We start from the raw sequence: 23,862 nt of genomic DNA, 5'->3' as shown, positions 1-23,862 counted from the left end.
GCCCTCTCTTCCTGGGCAGCTTCCCTAGTAAGGGCAAGGCTGTGGCCAGACCCAGCTCCATGGGGACAACCAGGCAACCTGGAACAGGACATGCCACTCACATCGAAATTTTCCAAGCAAGCAGCTGCATTAAGTCTGTAGCCCTGCAAAGCAGAGGATCCTGTTCCCTGTCACTCGCCCCCAGCTGTTTCTCTACTGCAGGGGTGCACCAGGGCCTCCAAAACTGTGCTGGGCCAAGGTATCCACGGGCACCGCCTCTGATGCCCACGAGGACATCTCAGATGGGAGCAGCCCCAGGCCACGGCCGTGGAGCTCCAGTCCCACGGCAGAGCAGCAGGGAGCCACCCATATACATGGACTAGGTCAAGATGCTTGTGCCAGGACAGGAGTGGGGATGAAAAGAGGGGAGCCAGGGCCACAGGGTGCCGCTCCAGGGCAGGCAAAGCAGTTGATCCGGGCCGCGTGCCACCTCCGCTGTTCCTGCTCGAGGTGGCAGGGACGGCTTAGTGGGCGCCGCCTGTGCCCGCACACTCCCTGGCAGGTGATGTCGCAGGAGGACGCGGGAGTTGTCACCCTCGCGCTGGATAATCCGAGGAGATGAGAGCAGGCGAGGCGGCGGCTCCGCAGGTGGCTGCAGGAGCGGCCATCCGACCCTCGCGCGGCCCCGCGGGGCCCAGGCCGCCGGCTGGCCGGGAGGAGGTTAAAGCCACGCGTGTGGCCCGGGCTCGGGGCGACCCGGGGACCGGCGTGCGGCCGTGGCACAGCTGGCGACCGAGCCGCTGGCCCCGCTCCAGCCGGGGAGTTGCATAAGCCCGGGGAGTTGCGCCCGGGCGGCGGAGCGGGGCAGGTGACACGGCCGGCGGCTCCGCGGGGCGCGCAGCCCGTCCGGGCGCGCTGGGACCCCGCGGCCATGAGCGCCGGAGCCGGGGGGCTCGCCTGGCCCGGGGCGCGTCCCGGCGATCAGCTCCGGCCAGGGGAGCACGTGTGAAACGGGGCCGAGCGGAGGCGGCCCCGGGATTTGGCACGTTCGCAAGGAGCACTCGAGAGCCCCGGGATGGACGCGGAGGGCCCCGGGCGGTGACGTAAGGACTCGCAGGGCTCCGCTCGGCTCGCCAGCCGGCCCCCATGTCCCCGGGGCCAGCGGCGGCCCCGGCGGAGGGAGGCAGGGCGACGGCAGAGGTAAGGAGCCCGTGGCGGGCGGCCCAGCCGAGCAGGACGGGGGCGCGGGGCGCGGGCGGGCGGGGGCCGGGCTCCTCCTCCGGCGCGGCGGGACACGAGGCCGGGCACACCGGTGACCCGGGACAGCCCGGGGTGCTCGGGGCGCCGCCGGCCCCGCCGCTGCCGGGAGCCGCCGGGATCGCCCTGACCCTGCCCGACAACCCATCCCCGTCGGATCCCCACGTGTGCCGGGGGTCCCCCGCGGGGCTCCGCTCCCACAGCGCTCCGGGAAGGGCCGAACCCTTTCCCGAGGGTGTCCGTGTGTCCGTCCCGGCAGCGCTGTGACCGGGCTGTCGGGGCAGGGCGCACCGACCGCGGGCCGTCCGTCCGGGCTGCGAGTCCACCTGCCGGGGCTCGGCCGAGGGGCAGGTGGCGGTGGCGGGGGTCGGGCGCCTCCGGAGGTCTCGGTGCCGTTCCCGGGAGGGTGCGGGTTTCCGCGGGAGCTCGGAGGCGGCGCGGATCACGGCGAGAGCCGGTGCTGAAGCGGGTCGGGCTGCGGCTCCTGCTGCTGGCGGGATCCCGGTGCCCTCCTGATCCCGGTGCGGTCCAGGCGCCCGCGCGGGTCCGAGTGCCGGCGCCGCTACGCGCGGATCGGGTGCCGGTTGGTATCCTGGTGCCAGCGCCGGTCGGGGTCCCGGTGCCGGTGCCCGCCCCGCCGGTCAGGTGACGGTGGCTGGAATTTGACACCGGCAGCGACGACGGGAGCGGGATGGAGCCCCCGCTGCCCCGCACTGCGCGTCCGCCTGACGCCGCCGGCACCGCACCCCGAGACGCAGCGGGAGCGGCACCGGGAGCAGCGGCGGGAGTCGGTGCCGGCGGGGCAGCGCCGGCCCCCGCCAGCGCCCCGCCCCGGCGCAGCGGCGGCGGGCGGCGGGGGGCGGCGGGGAGCGGAGGCGATGCGGGGCAGCGGCGGCCCGGGGGATGGTCCCCGCCGCGGGCACGGTGAGTGCGGGCCGGGGCCGCGGGCAACAGCGCCCGCCCCAGCCTGCCGGCGGCCCCGAGCCTCGGCGGAGGCTCCTACCGGGACTGCGGGGGGGACGAGGGGAACCCGCTTCGCCGCTCACCTCCCGGCAACACTCGAGGGTCGGTGAGGGGTCTCGGGCCGCACCCGGCAAGTCCCCCCCGGTCGGCTCCCGTGGTGCCGAGCCGGACCCGGCGGAGGGAAGCGCCGGGAGCCGCGGCGGGGCCGGGGAGAGGGGACACCCCGCTGCGGGCGCCCGGGGGACGCGGGGACGGAGCCTCCCGCCTCTTCCCTGGGCTACCGCCCGGCCCGTCGGGCACGTCGGACAGGTGTGCGCCCCGGGCGATGGGCAGGCGAGAGGCGAGGGGCGGGGGTTCCCTGTGCCCGCAGGCTCTGCTGTCCCTGAGTTGGGCCCGAGTTTGGTCTCTGCCGTGAGTCTCAATTGTCCAAGCCCGGCCAAGGCTTTACGGGGCGGGTGCCCGCTCCTCACCATACGTGGGGTTGATTTCTGGGCCCCATCACTTCTTCTGCCAGAGTCAGCGAGGACGGATGCAGGGCCCCCGCCGGTGCCCGCAGGTGGCCGAAAGGGTCTCTGGGCATCTCCCCGCGCTTCCAGGTGGGACCCGCGGCTGCAGGGCTGGCACAGCTACTCCGAGAGCCGAGACACTCTCCGCGGGCCTGGGACACCCGCCGGGCTCGCGTGGATGCACTTGGCGAGTGTCTGTGCCTCCCCCGGAGGGGGTGCAGCCACGGGACATCCTCCCCCAGCGCCCCGGGCAGCGGGCAGGCAGCGGGGCTCTCGCCGGGCTCTGCTCTAGTGAGAGTGAGACTGAGGTGGCTTGTTCAGGGATTGCACCAACAAGAGCTGTTGCTTAGCCCCGGGCGGGAGACACATGTGGTGAGGGTCCAGGCAGGTGCTCACACGGATGGGTTCGGTTCTGACACTGGGGGAAAAAAACCCTCCTCTGTCTATGAATCGCCCGGGAGGGCTCTGGCAGTAGTGTCTGGGGCAGATCTCAGACAGATTTCCCCGTACGGGACATGGGGGTCTGCTGTGGGGTGTGCAGGTCTGGCACCCCCGTGGGAGGCCCAGGTGCTTTTGGCTCAGCCCTGCCCGCGCTGGCCGAAAGCAGCTGTGGAGCGGGACCAGCTCCAGGAGCTGCTCCCGCGGACGGGCCCCGAGTCTGGGGAGGCACCGGTTGTGTTAGTCCGTCGCTCCGGCTCTGGGGCTGCCGGTGGCGAGGGGAGGCTGCCCTCGTTCGGCGCCCTGCCGGCAGCGCTCCCGCTGCAGAGTCTGGGGCCGTGCTGCCGCCGGACGGGGAAAGCCTGAATTACACCGCCTCATCCATCCCCTGCTCCGTCCCGCCGGGATGCTGGAGCCCAGGGGCCGTAGCGGGGCGGCCGGCCGGAGAAGCGAGGACCAGGCAGTCCGTCCCTTCCCAGCAGGGCGCAGGGACCCTCGCCGGGCCCCTCCGGCGGTGCCGGCCTGGGAAACCCATGACCTGGCGGCAGCGGCTGGCGTGGGGCCACGGGCCGCCCCGGGAGCGAAGGGCAGCGGGCGCTGTGCTTGGCCAGGCTGCGATGGCCGGGGGGGGCGGCGCGGGCCCTGCCGGCACCGGGGGCACATCCCGCCTGGTGCACGGCCCTAGAGGGGGCACATGGGCCTGGCAGCGCCCACCACAGACCCGTGTCACAGTGTGCCCAGTGCAGGGGGGCATCACATACCACAGCCGGGTATCTGTTGGATCGGGGTATTAGGAACCCTGCGATGCTAGAGGGACTGGAAGAAATTATTTTTTCTTCTTGACCCAGCAATACCCAGGCATGTGTTTTCACTTTTTATTTGATCAGGGGTGCTCTCCTCAGCATGTCCCTGTCCCCCATTGCTTCCTTTGCCATAGAAGCAGCTGGGATATGCTGGGGCAAAACCAAAGTCATAGAGGGGATGGAGGAACTCCTGAATGCAGAATGTCACTAAGCTCCAAGGGGACAGTCCTGTTTTGAGAGATAGTGTAAGCAGCAGATGGGTCAAGGAGGGTATAACCCCATTTGGAACCACTTGTAAAGCACTTCAAAGACAGGGTATCCTAGCTTTGGACACTGGGACACCCCTGAACCACAGTGGGGAGCTGGGGAAGGAGGCAAAGATATGGCTGCAGATGGGAGTTGCCCCATCACCTCCTGGGAGACATCACTCCCCTGAGACCATGCTTGCTGCTTTGCTGGGACCACACACACCAGGGATGTAGTTCCTTTGTGCATGTCAGGGCAGTGGACACCAAGCAGTGGTGTTGGGGTGAATGACTACAGTGAGCCTAGCATGGTGCTGTACACCCTGCTTTGTCCCCACAGGACCTGCCTGACCATCCTGCCCCTTACAGCCTCACTCATCCAGGCTGCTCAGAGGTTGTGTGTCCCAGCTTGGCACAGGCAGCAGCCTGGGGAGCAGCACAGGGCCAAGGGGTGACTGCACCCAAGGACCCTGTGCTAATGGATTTGGAGTTTCCAAGGTCAGGCTCCCACTGTGAGCAAGAAAAACATTCCCAGGGAAGGGCCATGGGAAAGGGCCCCCCCGTGCAGCACTCCCAGCCCCAGCTGCTGCCTCATAGCCCGGCCTGGCATCCCAGGCTGTTCACACAAGGACATGGCTGCATGGCCCCTAAGGAGAGGTGCTGTACAAAGGCTGAGTTGTCCAAGCTGCCCAATCTATTGGAAGGGGTGTTTGGTGTGGTGAGGATGCCTGGCTGTGCTAGGAGAGGAGAGGGGTAGGGGTGGGCCATCAGTGGGGTGCAGGAGGTGTTGTGAGGTTCTGGGAGGCGAGGGAGGTGGTGGCATGCCTGGCCAGGGCAGGGGAGGCATGTGCCAACTCCCAGTCAGGCAGCTCTATACCCACCCTGTGTGGGCACTCACCCCAGCCTCTGTACTTGCAGCTAGCATGGACCAGCGACAGGGGCCACCAGAACGAAGGCCTGCAGGACCCACCACGCACCCGCAGCCCAAGGTGAGCCCAGGTCTGTCTGGCTGCAATGGCCAGGACTCCATGACTCCATCCCCATCCACCCACAGCTCATGGAGCCTCATTCCTGGTGTGGAGACCCTGGTTTGAGCTGACCCTGCTGTGCTGTGATTCGTTGCAGGAGGGGACGCTGTGGGGGTTCTTTGCCATCCTGTCACTGCTGGCTGGGCTGGCCACAGGCACCCTGCGAACACCATCCTGCAACAAAACGCTGGACGCAGCCCCCACGCCACGGAGCATGGCCACTGCCAGCCTGTCTGTGGAGGATGGTGTGGAGGCACCTCTTGGCGCTGCCTGGAACCAGCTGTACGGTGCGTTTTGGGACAGGCCCCTCAGCCTGGGCACGGTAGTCCTGTGTGTGGGGCATGGGCAGGTTGGGAGCTACTGTGGGGAGCCCCAGCCTATGTGGGGCTGTGGCTACACTTTGGGGCTGAGCTGAAGGGGTCTCAACACATGGGGCCCTGAGCTTCATGCTGGGTATGTGGCAGAGCCCTAAAAATGAGAAGATGAGAAGATTCTTGGCTGGAAGGATCTTCCCACACACCCTCTCAGGCACCAGCCATTGCCATGGTGGGTGATCAGGAGGGATCTGTAGGCCACAGAGGGGACCAGCAGGCTCAGAAGGAGGGCAGTGGGTGCAGGATGTGTCCTGACAGTGCCGTCTCCTCCATGTGCAGGGGACAACACGACAACAGGTAGCCCAGGCACCGCAGAGCTGGCGGAGGACCTGCTGCTGCGTGCTGAGCGCTCACCACCAGGCATCACCAAGGGCAAAAAGGGGAAAAGCTCACGGAACAGCCGTGGGCGCAACTGCCACATCCGCAACCTGATGGTGAAGGTGCGTGACCTGGGCCTGGGCTTCAACTCGGACGAGATTGTGCTCTTCAAGTACTGCAGCGGGTCCTGCCACCGGGCACGGAGTAACTATGACCTGACGCTGGGCAGCCTCCTGCGGCAGCAGCTCATCACCCCGGGGCCACAGGAGCGGGTCCTCAGCCACCCCTGCTGCCGACCCACCCGCTACGAGGCTGTCTCCTTCATGGATGTGGAGAACACGTGGCAGACAGTGGAGAAGCTCTCAGCAGCTGAGTGCAGCTGTATTGGCTGAGGAGGGGGCTGCTGGCTTGGCCCCAGCTCGACACATGCTGACAGACTCCAGCTTGCCAGATGCAGTGAGTGGCACTGTTGCCCAGAACAAGGGTCTGGCAGAGGCTGGTGCCCCTGTTATTATGTGGCCACAAAGAACTGAGGTGAAGTGGAGTCATGACTGGGGTGTGGGTGGCCAAGCCCGCTCCCGCTCAGTGCCAAGCAGCTGGTGCCACTGGCTACATGGAGTCCTGCCCAGGTGCCCTGGCTCAGCCCGGGGAGATGGGCTGAAGAGAGTATGGACCGTGCCCACCGCTCCCAAGGGTCTGTCAGCCCAGTGTCCGTCAGCAGCACTGCTGCACCTGTGCTCCAGGGGCCAAGCATCACCCAAGCCTCAGAGGGGGCAAAACGTCCTTGTCCCCTTGGGCACCCTGAGGTCAGTGGTGCAGGGAAGGGGTGTCCCTGAGGGCAGGGATGCAGTGGGGCCAATTTGCACCAGTGTGGAATGGGGGGCCTGCACTCGGACCAGCAGCAGCCCCCAGATTCTGCAGGGTGTTTGGTCATGGACACCCATTGGGACCCCCACCCCTGCCTAGTTCCCAGGGTAGAGGCAGGGTCCCCCCGCTGCTCCGTGGTGCTGTGGCACTAAACTATTTATTACTCTAAATTATTTATTTATTGTTCTCGAGCGGCAGCTCCTATTTATGACTTTCGGCCCCCGGGGGCCGGGTGTAATTTAACCCCAGCGCTGCACCCAAGCCCCGGGCAGCGCCCCGTGCACCCCGCACCCTTTTTCTATTATTTGTAAAATTCGAGGGATAAACTCTATTTTTGTACAGTCGCCTTTTCCTGTAGCAATAAAGCGATGGGCTGCGCGTCCCAACCCCTGCGTGTGCCCGTGATGGGGAGGGGGACGGCGGTGGCCCCGGGGCGGCGGCGGGAGGGGCGGAGGGATGCTGCGGGCGGCTCCCGGCGGCGCTGCCCGCCCCGCGCCTGGGGAGCGCTGCCGCCCGCCAGGGGGCGCGCGGGGGCCGGGACTACCGCTCCCGGCGTGCGGCGCGGCGCTGCGGCAGGTCCTGGGCTGCCCGGCCGCGCCTGCGGGGCCGCGGGGAGAGGCGAGGCGGGGCCGGAGAGCAGCGGAGCGGGGCTCTGGGGCTGCTCGGGGAGTCCCGCGGGCGCCTCCCGGCCCGACCGCCGAGCCGAGCCGAGCCGCCCCGGTGCCGCCGCCCCCGTCGGGCGGGGAGGCGGGTCCCGCCGCGATGCGGCTGCCCGTGCGCCGCCGCTGTCGCCCGCCCGCCGCCGCCTCCTGAGCGCCGCCGCAGCCATGGAGCGGAGGGCGGAGGCGCCGCCGCCGCAGGGCCTCGACTTCACCGTGGAGAACGTGGAGAAGGTGAGCGAATCGCGCCGGCCCGGCCGTGGCCGTGGCGGGGCTCGGGGGGCTCGGCGGCGGGATGCGGATGGTGCCGCGGGGGATGCGGCTCGGGGAGCGGGGGGCACCTGCTCGGCGCTGCCGGGCACGGCGAGGCGAGGGCGGCGGCCCCTGTGCCCGCCCTGCCCCTGCCGGGGGTCCGGGACACGGGGCTGGAGGGGGAGCCGCCGGGGCTGCCCGGGCAGGGAAAATGATGTGGCAGGAATGGGAGCAGAAGGGAGGGGTTGTGTGTGTTTCTGACTGGCGTCCTTCTAGGTCGCCAGCTGCAGCGCTGGGCAGGGAGAGCCCACGGGTCTGCTCCTGGCTACTGAAGCAGCTGCATCAATGTGGAGCCCATTATCAGCGTCTCCATTAAGCAGGGAAGGAAGGAACTTTTGCCAGATGCTGGGAATTATTGGGTATTACAGTTGGGAAAAGCCTTCAGCGGGCAGATAGCCCATTGATACCTTTCTAAACCAAGAATCCGGCCCCTTTGCTCCTGCTGAAGCTCAAGGTCCTTACAGTATCTGCAGGGTAACAGGAATGAGGCTGATGGCTGAAATCTGGGATCCGGGGAATGGCCACGGCAAACCAAGGCCTGCTGGTATCACACTGCTGCTGGGATGAGCCCTGAGCAGCTGATGTGTGACCTGGGGTTCATCACAGAGACTAAACAGGGCATCTCAGGGAGCACACCTGGGACCGCAACTGAGCAAAAGCCTTCCCTTGGCCACCTTGGAGGTGATGGGGGCAGGGCGGCTGAGGATGCATCCCTGAAGGGCAAACAGCAAGTGCATCACTCTTCCACTTACCCTGTAGCCAGACATCCAGCAGACATCCATAGCTTGGTCCTCAGATAGTTAGCGGGAATCCCAGTGTCCTCATTTTTCCTCTATAAGAATAGACTGAGATCCTTGCCAAGGCAATACTCATGGGCGTGCTGGTGGGCACACAGAATCATGGAATCATTTAGGTTGGAAAAGATCTCAGATCATCATGTCCAATGGTTAGTGCAGCCCTCCCAAGCCCACCACTAGACCATTTCCCCAAGCTTTTCACGCCTGTCCCTCCCCAGTAGGTTGCCTGGCCTCACAGGAAGTGTCAGGTCAGGGATGTCATGTTTGTCACTGGGTGCTGGTTGCCTTTGTGGCTGCAGGTGAGACACAGCCCACCTCTTCCAGGGAGATGGGGATAGAGCACAGCTAGGGGATTAACTGATGTCTGGAAAATGCTACGTTAATGCAACCTTCTGCAGCTTAATCTGCGTACATCCAGGGCTGCTGGATGATTTTGCCTCTGACTCCCTTTCTTTTCATCAGACACAAACTGCTCCTTTGTTTGCACCAACAATGAGGCGCACACTTGCCCGGGAAGGGTGGGCAGTGCCAGGGTGGGGGGCACCCGGCACGGGCTGGGTGAGGTGTGGCTGTGCTGAGAGGCAGCTCATCCTTGCCAGGCTGCTCGGGATTTAGTCTCCCAATGCCTGGGAGGAGGCAGAAATGCCCTCTAGGATGCTTCATCTCCCCTCCCCCAGCCTGCCTCTGCCACTCCTGATCTCTGCAGGCTTTGCCATCTCAGTAGTGTCCTCTGAAGGTGCAGCTGTGGACTGCAGTGGGGCTCTGAGCTGCTGGTGGGGGGCAGCAGCATGGTCCCTGAACAGGGGAAGATGCATGGGGTGGGATAAGAAAAAAACACAGAGGTTCAGCAGCTCAGACCTTTCCTGTGTCAGTCTTTTCCAGGAAGGTCTGTGGGGTGCAAAGTGAAGGAAAGATGGGCTTTGCTGGGAGCAGGGTTGGTGGGAGGCAGGTGGGTAGAGCCACTTTGTCAGAGGTGATGCTGGCAGATGAGTGATGCTCCTACTGGCCTGGGTTCTTCCACCTGCCAGGTTTTGTGCATAGCTCTATTAATAATACTGAATACTGATTAAAGTCGGGGTTTGACTCCACTCTGAGTCAGTCAGTGATAAGTGCTGGAGTTGGGAACAGCGTGAGGAGCTGGTTATCTCTTAAATCAGAGGTCTGATGCCTTTCCAGGTCCCCTGCAGTGGAAGTCATTATGTGTGGCAGTTGTAGCTGGGGCAGTCTGGGAAGACTGTGCCTGTCACACTCTTCTGATGGTTTTCAAGGAGAGGATTCTGTCCCTGGAAAATCCTTTTGTACCCCTACTGTTGTTTATTATGCAGTGGGGTTTTGCAGGGCTCTGGGGTGCCTGTGTAGCTGAAGAGGATCATTACTGTGTTTATGTATAACAGTGCCAGCCTCCAGCTGTGAACAGTGGTTTCAGGGAGGCAGGAGGGTGCAGGTGCTGGAGGCAGGGCCAGATCTAAAAGCCTGTGGACAGGTGCCAGGTTCAGGTGCCAGGTTCAAGTGCTGCACTTCAGGAGCCATCTGAAAGTTGCTCCCTGTATTTTTTTGCTCTGTTTTTTTGTAGGGAGCTCTCCTGTGGCACAGGGAAGGAGTGGGGCTGCACTAGGGCTGAGCTGTTTTGATAGGGTTACTGTGTCAGCATCCCCCATTCCTAGCTGGGGGCTGCTTGTCTGCTTTTTGTTTTCTTCTGAGCCTGACCTAGATGCTGCTCTGACTTCAGCACAGCTAGAGCCTGCTGGCATGGCCATGCTGTGTGGACCTGCTGGGAGTCCAGCAGCTCTGGGCTGGCTCTGCTTCCCCTGCACCTGCTGCTGAGTGGGGCTCTGTTGCTGTGTTTGGAGGGGTTGGAGGGAAGGGAAGACTGGGAAAGCCAAGGGCTTTCTTCAGGCTGTGAGAGTGCTCAACCTTTCATTGCCTAAATGGTGCAATCTAGTTTGTGACCTGTGTGTGCTTTTGTGTGGCCAGGAGCTGTCCCTTGTGTGACTGACAGCCTGGTGCTGGGGTAATGATGAAGATGGATTGCAGATGTTTAGTCCAGGCTACTCTGTCCATCTCAGAGGAGCAGTGCACAAGCAGGACTTGTGCCCTGCAATCTTGGTTTCCCTCAGCACTTAATACTGCAGTACTGGACAGGAGAGGAAGAATGGGAGACCCTCCTGACATCTTCTTAGTGCAGTTGAATCTGCTTCAGCAGTATCGCCCTTTTTGAAATAAGAGAAAAGGCAGTGCCATTCCTCCGTGAATTTCCCAAGTGCAGGCTCTCGCCCTCTTTTTATTGTCTAATTCCTTCCAGGTCTTTCCTCCCTTGTCCTGCCTCTGATCCTCTGGGGTGTTTGTAATATTCGCTGACGTCTTTTCCCTAGCACATTAGCGGTCTGGCATCTCTGGGCCTTCCAGATTGCCGTGTGCCTCTCTGGAGATGCCTGATGAATGCACAGAGTCTCTCCGGCAGGATGGGTAGGCGGGGTGTCATGGAGCTGACATCCGGAGCCTACCGCAATGGGAGAGGGACGGCTTTGATCACTGCTCCTCTGAGATGCTGAGGAGATGCTGAGCCTCGGGGATGTGGCAGCTGCTAGGGCTGCCTTCTGCCCAGGAGGATGGGGAGGAGAAATCAAGTGCATCTGGTTTCTTCGGAAGGCTATTCCCTGTCTTCAGAAACCTGATCAAGGGAATTACAAACACTCGAGGTCGAGGGAATGGCATCCTCTGTCTAGTAGTGGATTGACCACTTAGTCCTTAGAGGCTGCCTGCATGCGTGAGAGGTGGCAGCACACTGGGGATGGTAAGCTGAGGGCCTTAGGAGGAGAGAGTCTTGCAGAATTGAGGGAAGCAGAGAGTCACCTTGTTATATGTTTAAGCAAATGTTCTCGCAGAAGCAGATTCCAGCCAGAGCCAACCTTGGTTGAACACATGACTCCTTCCTGTGGTGTGGTGCTGATGGGATGAGAGGGCAGCATCTTGTTGTCCGGTGCTATCCAAAATCTGCAAGGGCCATTGGTGGAGCCTTATCTCAGCTCTGATGTATTATGGTGCAGGAATGGATGGGATTGGTGCCCGGGCTCCAGCAGAAATTCCTCTCTCAAATTGCTTGTGTACTCCATCATGGAAGTGTTGGGTAGAAGCAAGGGATAGTGGACAGGGGTGTTTGGCTCACCCTTGCAACTCATCCTGGGCTTTGCATCTCCAGGATGAGCTGGTCCTGCTCACCTTTTGCTTTTTCAGGCCCCTGCCCACTCTCACTTGGGAGCTCATGCGTGTCCCACAGCCCCTGTCCCTGCTGGTGACAACCCAGTGCTCTGCAGAGGGCTGATGGCAGTGAAGCAGTGGGAGGGATGCCAAAGCTGTTGAGCTATGTCTGGGCTGCAGCCTCTTCTGGACAGCCGAGGACTTGGTGTGGGCAAGCTGGGCTCAAAGAGGGGCTTCAGAGTGGCAGCATCTTTTATTAGGAGAGGAGAAAAAACCCTTTTTCTTTTGGACTGCTGGCAAAATGTGGGTTCTTGAACAGGAGCAGCATGCCTGGCGGCACACACCCGGCTTTATTTTGCATCCATTTGCTATCCTCGGCAGGCTGCCGCCTTCCCGGGGTGCTGGCTGCTGAGCCTGCCCCTCTGGGGCCGGGGGGGCCAGCTGCTGCAGGCAGGGGAGGCAGGGATGATGTTCCCTTCACTTGGCAGAGCCAGGGTAATAATGGCTGTGCTGTTGCAGGCCTGGAGCACTGACGGTGCGAGTGCATTCAAGTAGAAAGGACAGCGAGAGACTGCAGCAGGAAACATCCCGGGGGTGCTGCTGGAAGGGGGCTGGTGGTTGCCAAGGGGCCGTGGCCCCCGCTGCCCTCGCCATGCCGTGGCTGTGGGCACACTACAAGGAGCAGAGCAGGAATATATTTTGCAGCTTTCTGTTTCCCCAGCTGCGATGCAGACCTCAGTCAGGGCTGTACCTGCTGTCAGCTCTGTGTGCTCGAGCAGACTGGCCCTTGGAGGGCAGCTGTCTCCCCATGGAGCCTCCAAGAACAGGAGGCAGCACACTCCTGCTGCAGGGTTAGAGCCGTGTGTCTGAGGCTTGTCCTGTCACCCCATTATGGCACGGACACAACACGTCTCTGCAGGGTACCCCATGTTAGCGTATTTACGCAGTGCAGTGAGGGAGGCAGCCTGTTGGCACTGGGCTCCCTGCGGGAGCTCTGAAGGGTGAGAGCTGGGGGTTCTGGGCTTGTAGCAGATCCTCTTCCCTTGTGCTACGTGAGTGCAGCCTCAGATCAGGTGCCTCTGCTTGGCTGTAACTCTCCTTGGACTGCTCCCATTCCACCTGACAAAGGAGCCAGCATGGGATCTCTGACCCATGTCTTTTGGGCAGGCTGCCCTGTACCAGTGCAGCTTAGTTGAGGGGCCGATGTTGCTCCAGTGACTAAAGCCTGACTGAGGCTTTGGTCACAGCTTTTTAGGGCAGGGAAGAGCTATGATAATAAGCTTGAATTATTTTCAGCCAAGCAGAGATGATGTTGGAGAAGGCTCCTTTCCCGGCCAAAGGGCATAGCTGACAGCCAGGCTGTTTACCAGCTCTCACATTACAGGTCTAATTGCAGAGAAGGCAGGTCTGGTGTCAGCCACCCGTTCAAATTGGAATGCACAAAGCCTCCCTGTTAGATGTCACCGAATTTCATGCCTTCTGCTGCTCCCTCTTGGCACTAATGAGTTCCCCTTGTCATCTCCAGTGCTTCCTGATGGGCCTCAGGGTGCTGGCCAGAGTGGTGAGACTGAAGTCCAGCAGCAGCCAATGCTGGTGCATGGTCTGGCATGAGGGCAGTGTCTCCTTGCTGAGGAGGAGCATGCTGGGTGTTTAGGTGCCTGTCTGCAGTCCCCTGCCCAATGCTCTCAGCAGATGATGGTACTCAGTTGATGTGCATGGTAGGCCAGGGAGAGAGCTAGTCTGCTCCCAAGGGTTTCTTCTGCTGCATTGAGCTTAGTTAGGATGGTCCCAGTATTTATGCCCAGCCTTGGAGGTCCCCTGGAAGGATCTCCCATGTTGTGTAGAGTACTGGATGGGGTGTGCTGTTGGTAGCCCTGGTGCACATGCTGCCTTTCCTTTCTACCTAGTGTCCTGCATGCAGGCAGGAACAGCTATAGCTTTTTCAGGAGCCACCACAACTGGTCCCCAGTCCCCTCCCAGGCAGAGTGCTTGCAAAAGGGGGCTGAGATAGATTTTTTCCAGAATATTCTTCTGACTTTCAACAGCTTGAGCTTTGCATGAGCTTTCAGCATCAACTTTGCCTCCATCCTCTGAATTTCTTTGTGTAGTTTTTCATCTTACCACTCACCTTCTTTCCCTGAGGTGCTGAGCAGTGGAGGCTCCAGCATGTCCTTGGGGACCTTTGCTGGAAACCTCCCGAGAGACTCCCTGCAGGAGGAGTGGGAGGAGCAGGGCTCTGAGCTGGTGTTGCTGGGCATAGATGCCTCTCCGGAGAGCTCACTGGTGACTGTGGGGACTGTGCACAGGACAGGATATGAGTGATGCAGGCAAGGTGCTGGGATGGTGGTGGTGGGAGAGCTGTCCAGATATCTGCAAAGCTGGCCCTGCCTGGGAAGGGGTCCTACAACCTAACTGCTCACTGTTTCTCTTAATGCAGGGGTAGTAACATGCCCCTAGCACAAGCGTTGAGGGGAGCAGCTATGATAGTGCTCCCTCTTGCCATTGTTACAATGCAGCATCTGGGATTTTTTAGCATAGCCAGTGCTGGAGTCTCTGAATTGGCTGTGTGTAGGATGTGTGTGTGCTGAAGGTGTGTGCAGGATGTGTGTGTGCTGGAGGTGTGTGCAGGATTGGTACCTGCTTGCACCTCAGCTTCATGTTGGGCTTTTCCTGGTTGCTCACTCCTCTCCATTCAGTTGGATGATTACATGAAAGGAAGCACCAGAGGCTGCTGGCTTGAAGCAGACCTTGTTGGCAGGATCAGGTTGGCCAGCAGCACTGACAGCCCCAGCCAGGTGGGGGATGAGCCCTCAGCTGCTTCCCAGCAGGCAGACTGTGTTTGCCAACCCCTGCTCTGCTGCCCTGCCATGGTCCGCAGTCACCTATGGGCCAGGTCCATCCTGCACGTGTGGTGCAGTCTGTGTTTTGCAAAGTTGGTGCAGGTTTAAAGGTTAGGGCTCCTGTGTACACGTTGTGCCTTGTAATATATAATGCATAGGGATTTTTTTTTCTCCCTGCTATTTTCTAAATGGTAGCACTATTCAAAATAGAAGAAATAAATTCATTAGGAAATGCATGGAGGTGTAAAAATAGAGGGTAGGAAGAAGGAGCCCAGGGCTCCTCCTGGGCTAAGGAGCTTGCAGAGGGCACTACTCGTTTCACCTTGTGACAGTGCCCAGCAAGCAGGGAAGGGAAAGAGTGGGCTGTCACCATTCTGGGAATCTCAAGTGAGATTTATTTGGGAAGAAAAATAAGCAGCAAGCTCTGATGGGAGCAAGAGACTGAGCTGATAATGGCTGGGAGCTCCAGCTTCAGCCCTGCTGCAGGATGACTCAGTCCTTAGCACAACAGCAGGGGTAGGAGCCAGGTTCCTACCCCCAGGAGTGGCTGAGCTTTTAGCACATCTGCAGCTGCTGTTCTATAGTGAAGTAAATTGTTGCTTTACTTGGAGGGGATGACAGTGCTTACCTCTGCCCCAGCAGCTGAGTGATGCTTCCTGCATCCAAGTCCAAGATAACTGGGAACAGAGCAAAGGTTTGGCTAACTGCTGAGAGCTTGTGGTCTCCATTTGGCTTGCTCTGTTGGGACAGATTTCTCTCTGCCATGTCCTGCTTATGTAGGGTTAACCTTTTCTGTGTCAGGATACATGTTTTAGTGGGTCAGACGCTGTCCCTCTGCAGCCCACTTTGGCTGACTCCGTCTCCTACGACGTACTTTCTAACCTCTTTCTTACAAAGAGGTTATCCTCATTTTCCCCTGTCACAAAGTCTTGAACAGCAGTAATTCAAATGATGGCCCAGGCAATGCCGACTCTGTAAAGTTCCTGCCATATTGTCCTGCTCTTTGGTCTCACACTGGGAAGCAGCAGGAGGCACAAGCGCTTGCTTGGGAAGCTTGTTCTTGTGCCCCAAGCTGCCAGTTCTGCATGCTTAAAAATAGGGTTTAAATCCTCTCCTGGGTACAAGAACCACAAGAATGTCCTAGAGCTTTTTAAAGGAGGAGGGGGAGGTTATTTGAGACCTGGAGCCAGGGTGGGGACACAAAAAAGTCCTCTGCACCTGCTGCAATCATCCTCTGATTTGATGGTGGGGTGTAACGGGTGCCTGGTTGCCCGACAGGTGCCATGGATTTTCCTTGCTCCTGGCGTGTGCAGTCAGCAATTTGAAATGAAACGTGCTGTGCCAGGCAGAAATCCTCACTGCTGGAAGATGGAGTTTAGACAAAGGGTAGTTATTCTTCTCCTCCTTGTGTGAAGACAACACTGGTTGCTGGCTGTACCCACTCAGGATAAGTAGCTAATTAAGGTTGGGCTTCATATCTGTATAATATTCCTCTGCAAATAAAGCCTTGTAGCCTGTGTGAAGCTGTTCATGTGGATCTGAGCTATGCAAAGCAGTAACTAGATCTCACAAAGCTGCAGGAGCAGGTAAGTGATGTTTCCCTTCTCCATATGGAGAGATGGACTAAGCAGCACTGGACTGTCACAGAAAGCAGTGGCAGAGGCAGTGTTGGATGCCATCTCTCTTGGCTCAGCTGTAACTGGGTGGGTTTGGGAATATTTTGAAAGGACTTAATGGAGAGATTAATCCCTGAATTTAGTGATCGTGGGTTTTCAGAACTCTGCATAACCTGACAGACAAAGATCTGCAGTGGCTCTTGCATTCCTTGGGCTCATGGATGCAAGCTGTGGACCACAGAACCTTTCAGAGAGCAGGTATGAGTGGAAAGCAGGAGGGCTGGTCAGCCATGTCCCTTACAGTCCTCATGTGGAAGAAGGGTCCTGTGCCCACCCCAGTGATGGCACATTAGGTGGGAAGCAGGCAGATTTAGCATGAGTGAAGGTGAAGATGGGAAGGGACCAAGGAAAAAAACATTTCTAGAATGAAGCAGGAGAGGAGGGGAAGGATGCTTTGCAGGTCCTCTCCTGCAGCTGGATCACTCTCACTTCACTGAGAATGGGAAGAGAGAGGCCAGCTAACACAGACTGCCCTGGGGAGGGGGTCTTGCTGTGCAGGGCAGCCTGGGCACTGGGCTCCATCCTAGTCAGCCTTCCTGGTAAGCCTTTCCCAGGCAAGACAGGCCACAGTGGTTCTCCTCAGCTGCTCTAGGGTGCTTCTCTTTCTCTTCCAGGCTCTCCATCAGCTGTATTATGACCCAAACATCGAGAACAAGAACTTGGCTCAAAAATGGCTGATGCAGGCACAGGTGTCCCCCCAGGCATGGCACTTCAGCTGGCTGCTTCTCCACATGGACAAGGTGCCTGAGATCCAGTACTTTGGTGCCAGCGCTCTCCACATTAAAATCTCCCGTTACTGGAACGACATCCCGGCTGACCAGTATGAGAGCCTCAAGTCGCAGCTCTTCACCCACATCACGCGCTTTGCCGGCGGCTCCAAGATCGTGCTGACCCGGCTGTGTGTGGCGCTGGCCTCCCTGGCGCTCAGCATGATGCCAGAGGCCTGGCCCTGCGCCGTGGCAGACATGGTGCGCATGTTCCAGGCGGAGGACTCCAACGTGGACGGGCGAGCGCGGTGCCTGGCGCTGCTGGAGCTGCTGACGGTGCTGCCCGAGGAGTTTCAGACCAGCCGCCTTCCACAGTACCGCAAGGGCCAGGTACGCAGCGTCCTGGCACAGGAGTGTGGCTCCGTCTTCCCTTTGCTGGAGCAGCTGCTGCAGCAGCAGGACTCCCCTGGTTTCATCAAGCAGAAGGTGCTGAAGTGCTTCTCTAGCTGGGTTCAGCTGGAGATCCCGCTGATGGACTGCGAGAACCTCATCCAGGCAGCTTTCACCTCTCTGCAGGACCCAGAGCTCTTTGACACAGCGGTGGAGGCTGTGGTCAATGCCATTTCCCAGCCCGATGCCCAGAGGTAAGGGCAGCCTCTCTTGTGTGTTGCAGTCTGGTGATCCTGGACATCAGCAGGGAAACAGGGTGGGAAGGAAAAATCTCAGGCTTTTTTCTAGCTGTCGTTGGCTCTGAAGGTAATGATGACAGGGTTTGGGAGTTGGGAGAGTATCAAAAGCAGTTGGAGGCTGTTGGTTTCCCATGGTTGGTCCTAGAAGGCTTTGCACTGCGGTTGACTTGTAGAGTCTATGAAGTCTTGGGCAGCTGCAGCCCAGGTCCATGCTGGCCTCTGAGGCAGATGAGGATGCATGGTTCTGGCTCCTGGTGTCAGATCCTGCAGCAGCCGACCAGAGAGCAACTGCCCGACTCCTGCCAGCAGGAGTTCAGAGGCCTTAATCTGCCTTGTGCTGCTGGTTCAGCCAAGGAGCTGATTCAATGCAGAGATAATAAAACCAGATCTGTCTTTTTTTTTCCCTCCTCTTGGCTCCAACAGCTTGTGCCAGCCAAGGATTCATCCTTTGTCTGTGGCCATGGCTGCCCTGGGAGCAGCTGAGCTGGTCCTGCTGGGGCTGCGCTGTGGGGCTCTGAGCTTGTCTGCTTGGCTGCATTGCCTGAGCTGCTGTCAGCTCTTGGGACCAATGCCTGCAGAAGGGACAGTATATCTCCAGTTCCCGTGGCCACATCCCTTCCTGGCTGCTTAGCAACCTTCCCCCGAAGAGGAGGGTTTCCTTGAAGGCTGAGCTGAGCTGCTGCCACTGTGCATGCCCTGTGCATCGCTGCACATCGCGCAGGCTCCGACCCTCTGCAGCGGTGAGAATGATGCTGCCACTGCAGTTGTGAGCCCTGGTCCTCCCCTTGCTTAAGGGCAGGGGCAGCCTTCATGTTCCCCAGCTCTTGGATAGCCTGGGGCTGTCATTTTCAATGACAAGGAGTTGCATCTGTGGACTGCAAATCCTGGTGCACAAAGGGACCCATCAGGATTTTAATGTGTTGCTGGATGGGGGGAGGGGTTGCCTCATTTGCTAGTGTTTAGGAGGTGACCACAAGCTGTTTTTACTTGTGCCTGGCAAAGGCTCTGGACCAGCTCAGACCCTTGTAGCAGGTCTGAGGCAGAAAGTGAGAAGGTCACCTGCAGTTCTGAAATGTTGGACTCTGTCTTCCTGCTTTCCATTTTCTTTGAGTCTCAGAAGTCCCTTGGCCGTGATTCCATACGTTTGTGCAGAAAGAGCAGTGCTGCTCTTTGATTGCATTAAAAGGCTGAGTTTTCTGCTGAGCTTTCAAAGTGAATTGTGGAGAGAAGTGTTACTGACAGTGGGGTTTCCTCTCTGCTTCTATACTGACCCTGCCATGCAGTTTTTGGCCCCATTCAGCCCTACTATACTGGCTACTCCCTTAGAAAATCTTCAGTACTTGCTCTCCATCCTTCTTCCTGGAGGCATCATCAGCCATGCAGAGCACCCTGCTGTCTGTAGGCATGTGGGCAGTGGCCAGGACAGGGCAGGCAGCTGGCCTGAAAGGCTACCCAGTGTGTTAGCCTGGTGCAGCTCCTGCCCTGGGGTGTGGGGACAGTGGTGGCATTGTCACAGGGATGCCCTGCCAGGCAGCGTGTGGTGTCGGCTGCTTCCCAGCCCTGGTGGGTGCTCTCCTCCCCTTTGTTTCTTGTGTCCACTGTAATGTGTTCTTCCTCCTGCTTCCCCTAGTGCCAGCTGTCCCTGCCCTCTGGCTTTGTCACTCAGCCAAAGTGGATCCATCTCTTTCCCAGAGCCCCCAGGGAGTCTCCTGACCTTTCTGTCTCTTATCTTGATAGTCTGGGAGATCCCTGCTGCTTTTCAGCTGCTCTCTTCTTCCGTGGTCTCTCGCCTTTGTTTCTGCAGGGCCCTTGGCTGCAGGCTCAGAGCATTCTTGGCACTGGGCTGCTAGCATGGTCCTCTCCAGAGTTTATGAGGGCATTGCTCCATGAGAGGGTTTAGTCTTGGGACTCACCACTTTGCCATGGGTTCCCTAAGTGCTTTCCCCCCTCACTTCCTCCTGGCTGTCTTCAATGATGTTGCTGCTGAGGAGATCATGCAGGTGTGCTTCTGCCACCAGCAGAAGTCTCACTGGCTCATAAACTTGGCTTCTGACTTTGAGGGTTATATAGTTTGTGGGTCATCTTCCCAGGAGAGCACCACCTTGCAAGTCAGCTCTCCTGCCACAGCACTTGTGTCCAGGTGGAGGGCAGGTGTGACCTCATGGGTAAGGACCACGTGGCCCTGGTGCTGCCTCACTCTGGGGTAAGTCACTTGTGCTGTCAGCTCCCATTTCCCTGCTTGCAAGGAGCAGTGAGTGGTTTCCTGCCTCTGAGGTGTTACTAGAAATGATGCACCAGAGATGTGTAGGTGCAAAGTGTTTGATCTCTATACCTGCCAGGTGGGTGGGAGTCCTGTGAACCCAGAGAAGGGGATATGCTGGGTGTTGCTGGAGTCTTGACGCTGCTCCTCTGTTAGGATATGGAATTTCTGAGGAGAAACCTTGGAGGCTGGGCCAGGAGCTAGCACTGGAGCATCTCTGCGCACGCCTCTTCTCTTGAAGGTGGTGGGAAGCTCCTGAGTTGTGGGAGAGGAGGAATGGAGACACTGTTTCATCTCATTTGCAGAGGAGAGTCTTGGGCTGTATTTTCCATCTCATTTGAAGATTATCCCCTCGACTAAAAGGGTCAGAGAGCTTGGCAGCACATGCTGCAAGGGGAGAGCTGGCATGTGGCACCTGGCCTGCCTGTAGTGCAGTGGGTAGCATCGGAGTGGGATAGGGACCTCCTTGTGGTGTATGCCCATGGTGGGAGTTACAGAGTGTGGATGTTGGACACTGAGTCTCCTCTCTGAAAGCAGCAGGGTGTTGCTACAGTGGCAAACCTGGCAGGATTGCAGGTGTCCATGCGGGATTGCCGGGGGTATAGCCCATCTCTTTCTGATCTTGGTACCTTGTGCTGAATTTTTGAGGAGGAATTTTACTTAAAGAGTTTTCCAAGAGCTTCATTAGAAACAGGTTTTTAGTAAGATTGGATTATTATCTCATCAAGAGGTGGTTCTGATTTTGGATCAAGAAGGATGAGATTGTCCCATATGCCCGTATCTCCCCTCTACATGTTGTCTCCCATACTGGTGCAGTTTGCAGAGGGTTTGTGGGAAGGGCAACAGTAGGTGCTGGTCTGACACAGGGAGCTGCAAATGCTGCAGTTCACTGGCCTTTGAGAAGGGACCAGACAAACTCACGAAAACAAAATTTGCTCAGGCCCTAAATAGCAGGATAGCAAATCTTGCTCAGGAAGGCTAAGGCAGATCACTGCAGGGAAAACTGCATGGGCAAAAGTCACAATGTGGCTGCCATGTTCATATACTCTTTCACAGGCATTCACAGTTTTTGGCTGCTGGAAACAAGCTGGGCATCCAGGGCCTCTTCTGAGCTGGGATGTTTTTGTCTTCTTCTGCCTGACAGTGGTGTGGGGGGTGGGAAGTGGTGGCTGGCAGCACCTCCTAGGGCAAGCTCTGCACCTGGTCAGGGAAGTGGCATCAGGTGGTCCCCTTGGGCTTGAAAGCAGCAGGTGGACTGACCAGGGGACTCCATGCTCCTGGATATGGAATAGAGCAGTTCAGCTCTGGCTGACTTGACTGCAGATCTTTGGTAACTGGTGAAAACAACTCTCCTACAACAAGCATTTCCCTTCTGGCTAGGGACCCTTGCACCCAGGATGCCCTTATGTCTGCAGGACAGTTAGCAGAGCAAGGTGGCACTCAGGACACATGGTTCACCCAACATTTTCTAGAAGTCTTCAATAATATGGGACTGCAGTATGGAAGCAAATCCAGGTGGTTATCTCTGTTAGCTGTGTAGGGATTCCAGAGGATCAGTTCAGGTCCAGGCACTGTGAGTATCTCACGGTAACTGGCAGAAGCAGGATCCTTGTCAGAAAATGTCACAGAAGTCATAAAGCCATAAAAACCTCCCTAGGGTAATGTGAACCCAATGCTGTGGAGGAAGGATGGCTTTGCCTTACACTGGAGAAGTGGAAGGTTCTCTATGGCTTTTTGTCTGAGCACTGCCCTGGCTCCCTTGGGCCTACCCTGCATTGGTTCCCAGGGAGAGGAGCTATTGAATTTCCAAATTCTTCATCATCACATTGTTCCACATGCATAACTCACAGGGCATCAGAGGCTTGGAAATGGTTTCTGCAAAAATAAACTCTTTGCTGTGTGATTTTCTCTGGGGGAAACGGCAAGAGGAGAGTGACCCCCAGCAGCACAGAGGGAATGCTGGGATGACAGCTGAGATTGTAGACACCTTGTTTCCTCTGTCTTCTCTTGCTGACCCAGAGAGAAAGCTGCCACCACCAGCACAACTCTGTCCCTGCACTGGTGGCACTAATGGCTTTGTTTTCTCCTAAATCATCCCTAGCAAAAGCCACCCTGCCACTCTGGGGTGGATGTGTGGCTGTCCTGGTGTCAGCACTCACATCTCTTCCCCAGGATGGGCAGAGGAGAGCTGGAATCATGTATGCCTCCCACTCCAAACATCCTTAGCCCCGCACCTGCGTGTAGGGGGCGGGCAGGGAGCACAGGCTGCGGCTGCAGATAACACGCCTGGGCGGGCAGGGAAATGGCAGGGAAAAGGCAGGCTGCTCATCAGCCTCCAGCACGGCCTCTCTCCAGGGGCCCCGGGCTGCCTTTCACCTTGGCTGCCTCCCTCTCGTTGCCTTGGATACCATCCCTTACAGGCAGCGGAGGGGAGGCTGATGTGCAGGATGGGATGTGGGAGAGCAGTGCCGCACCGCGCTGTGGCAGCCTGGAATGTGCCAGGGGGCCAGCATTGTTCCTGGGTGGGACTCCCCAACGGTAGCTGCCCAGTTCATCCCAGACATGGCACACAGTCTGGATGTGCCCAAGCTGGAGAGTCGCGTGGTTTCCCACTGGCAGCTTGGACTGCCTCTGTGCAAATCTGAGGGCTGCAAGCATGCTGTGAAGAGCCCACAGGTCTGCCCTCGCTGCTGTTCTGCTCCACATCGATGCTGCTGTGCACAGGCACAGCTCACTCACAGCTGGTTGTGGCAGTGGCAGATTGGAGGTCATGGCAGCCCTGCTGGCAGGTGTGGGTGGGCAGAGGCAGGGATCCACACCATGGTGCAGTGAGGGGTTTGCCCAGAGCTGATGGGCTTAGCCCTTCTCTTCACTTGCAGAGGCTCTGCTGCAGCAGTGCTCGGGGCTGCAGCTTTTGTCCTAATGCCATATTCTGCAAGGAGATCATGTCAGCAGTAAAGGCTCCTGCATGCATCCCATTGCACAAAGCAGCCTTCAAGTAGGCAAAGCTGAGCAGGAGGGATGGATGGCATGGCAGCCCATGCCAGGGAGGTGATGCCTGGCACTGATTCAGGCTGTGCTTGCAGGTATGTGAACACCCTCCTCAAGCTTATCCCGCCCGTGCTGGGGCTGCAAGAGCAGCTGCGCCAGGCAGTCCAGAGTGGGGACATGGAGACGTCGCATGGGATCTGCCGCATCGCTGTGGCCTTGGGGGAGAACCATTCCCGGTGAGTGCTGGGGAAGGGCCCTAGGAGAAGTGAGCTCAGAGCAGCCTGCTGTTCCTCACATGCTGCTTTGTCCAGGGCCTGTCCTGCACCCAGTGACATGTGTCAGGGCAGAGGAGTTGGGCTCACAACAGAGATGCCACTCTGACCATGCTCTCTACTTCCCAGAGCCCTCCTGGACCAGGTGGAGCACTGGCAGAGTTTTCTGGCCCTGGTCAACATGATCATGTTCTGCACTGGCATCCCTGGACACTACCCCGTCAATGAAACCACCAGTTCCTTGACCCTCACGTTCTGGTACACGCTGCAGGTTGGTGACTACTGTGGACAGCCTGCCTGGGCTCTGCAGAGAGCAGTGCATGGGGACTGGGGTCTGGCCTGGATTTAACTGGGGGTTTCTGATGTCCTCACTCCTTTCCCTGCACTTGCAGCTAGGGCAGAGCACATACCTAGGAAATGCTGGCACTGTGGCTGGCTCTTTCTGCCACCAGTCCTCCTTAGAAGTGTAAGCCATCCTTTAAGGGCCTCATTAACAAAACTAATTAAAACTTCATGTTAATTTTTTTGCTTTCCAGGAGCAGACCTGGTTGTTTAGCTCCTTGCTGTGTGCCTGCAGCAGGCAGGAATGAGAACATGGCTCTAGTGGCTGCCCAGTTTGGGGTCCCTCTCCCAGGGTCAGTGTTCCCTGGATTGGCAGAGCAGCCCTGCCACACTGTGCTCTA

At 58.7% G+C, this 23,862-nt stretch overlaps 2 protein-coding genes across 4 annotated transcripts in view; both read left to right on the top strand.

Moving 5' to 3' along the window:
* Positions 1–1,124: 1,124 nt before the first annotated feature.
* Positions 1,125–6,859, top strand: ARTN (artemin). The gene is made up of 4 exons (XM_083868135.1): positions 1,125–1,179; positions 5,110–5,180; positions 5,317–5,506; positions 5,873–6,859. The coding sequence occupies exons 2-4, from the start codon at positions 5,115–5,117 to the stop codon at positions 6,301–6,303; spliced, it is 687 nt and encodes a 228-aa protein (XP_083724261.1). The 5' UTR covers positions 1,125–1,179; positions 5,110–5,114; the 3' UTR covers positions 6,304–6,859.
* A 726-nt stretch (positions 6,860–7,585) lies between these two features.
* Positions 7,586–23,862, top strand: part of IPO13 (importin 13) — a 31,204-nt gene continuing 14,927 nt past the window's right edge. For 2 of the 3 annotated variants that reach the window (XM_083867298.1, XM_083867299.1), the window contains exons 1-4: positions 7,586–7,671; positions 16,875–17,611; positions 23,003–23,143; positions 23,309–23,450. In XM_083867298.1, the coding sequence (XP_083723424.1) occupies positions 7,606–7,671; positions 16,875–17,611; positions 23,003–23,143; positions 23,309–23,450 (1,086 nt within the window). In that variant the 5' untranslated portion in view covers positions 7,586–7,605. Of the gene's footprint in view, positions 7,672–15,838; positions 16,171–16,874; positions 17,612–23,002; positions 23,144–23,308; positions 23,451–23,862 lie in introns of those variants that run through there. The other variant, XM_083867300.1, reaches the window with a different exon arrangement.

This window comes from Zosterops lateralis (genome assembly GCF_965231275.1).
Source record: "Zosterops lateralis genome assembly, chromosome: 9".
NCBI lineage: Eukaryota > Metazoa > Chordata > Aves > Passeriformes > Zosteropidae > Zosterops > Zosterops lateralis.
Note: the sequence above shows the minus strand (reverse complement) of the source record. Positions and strands in the feature narration are given on the sequence as shown.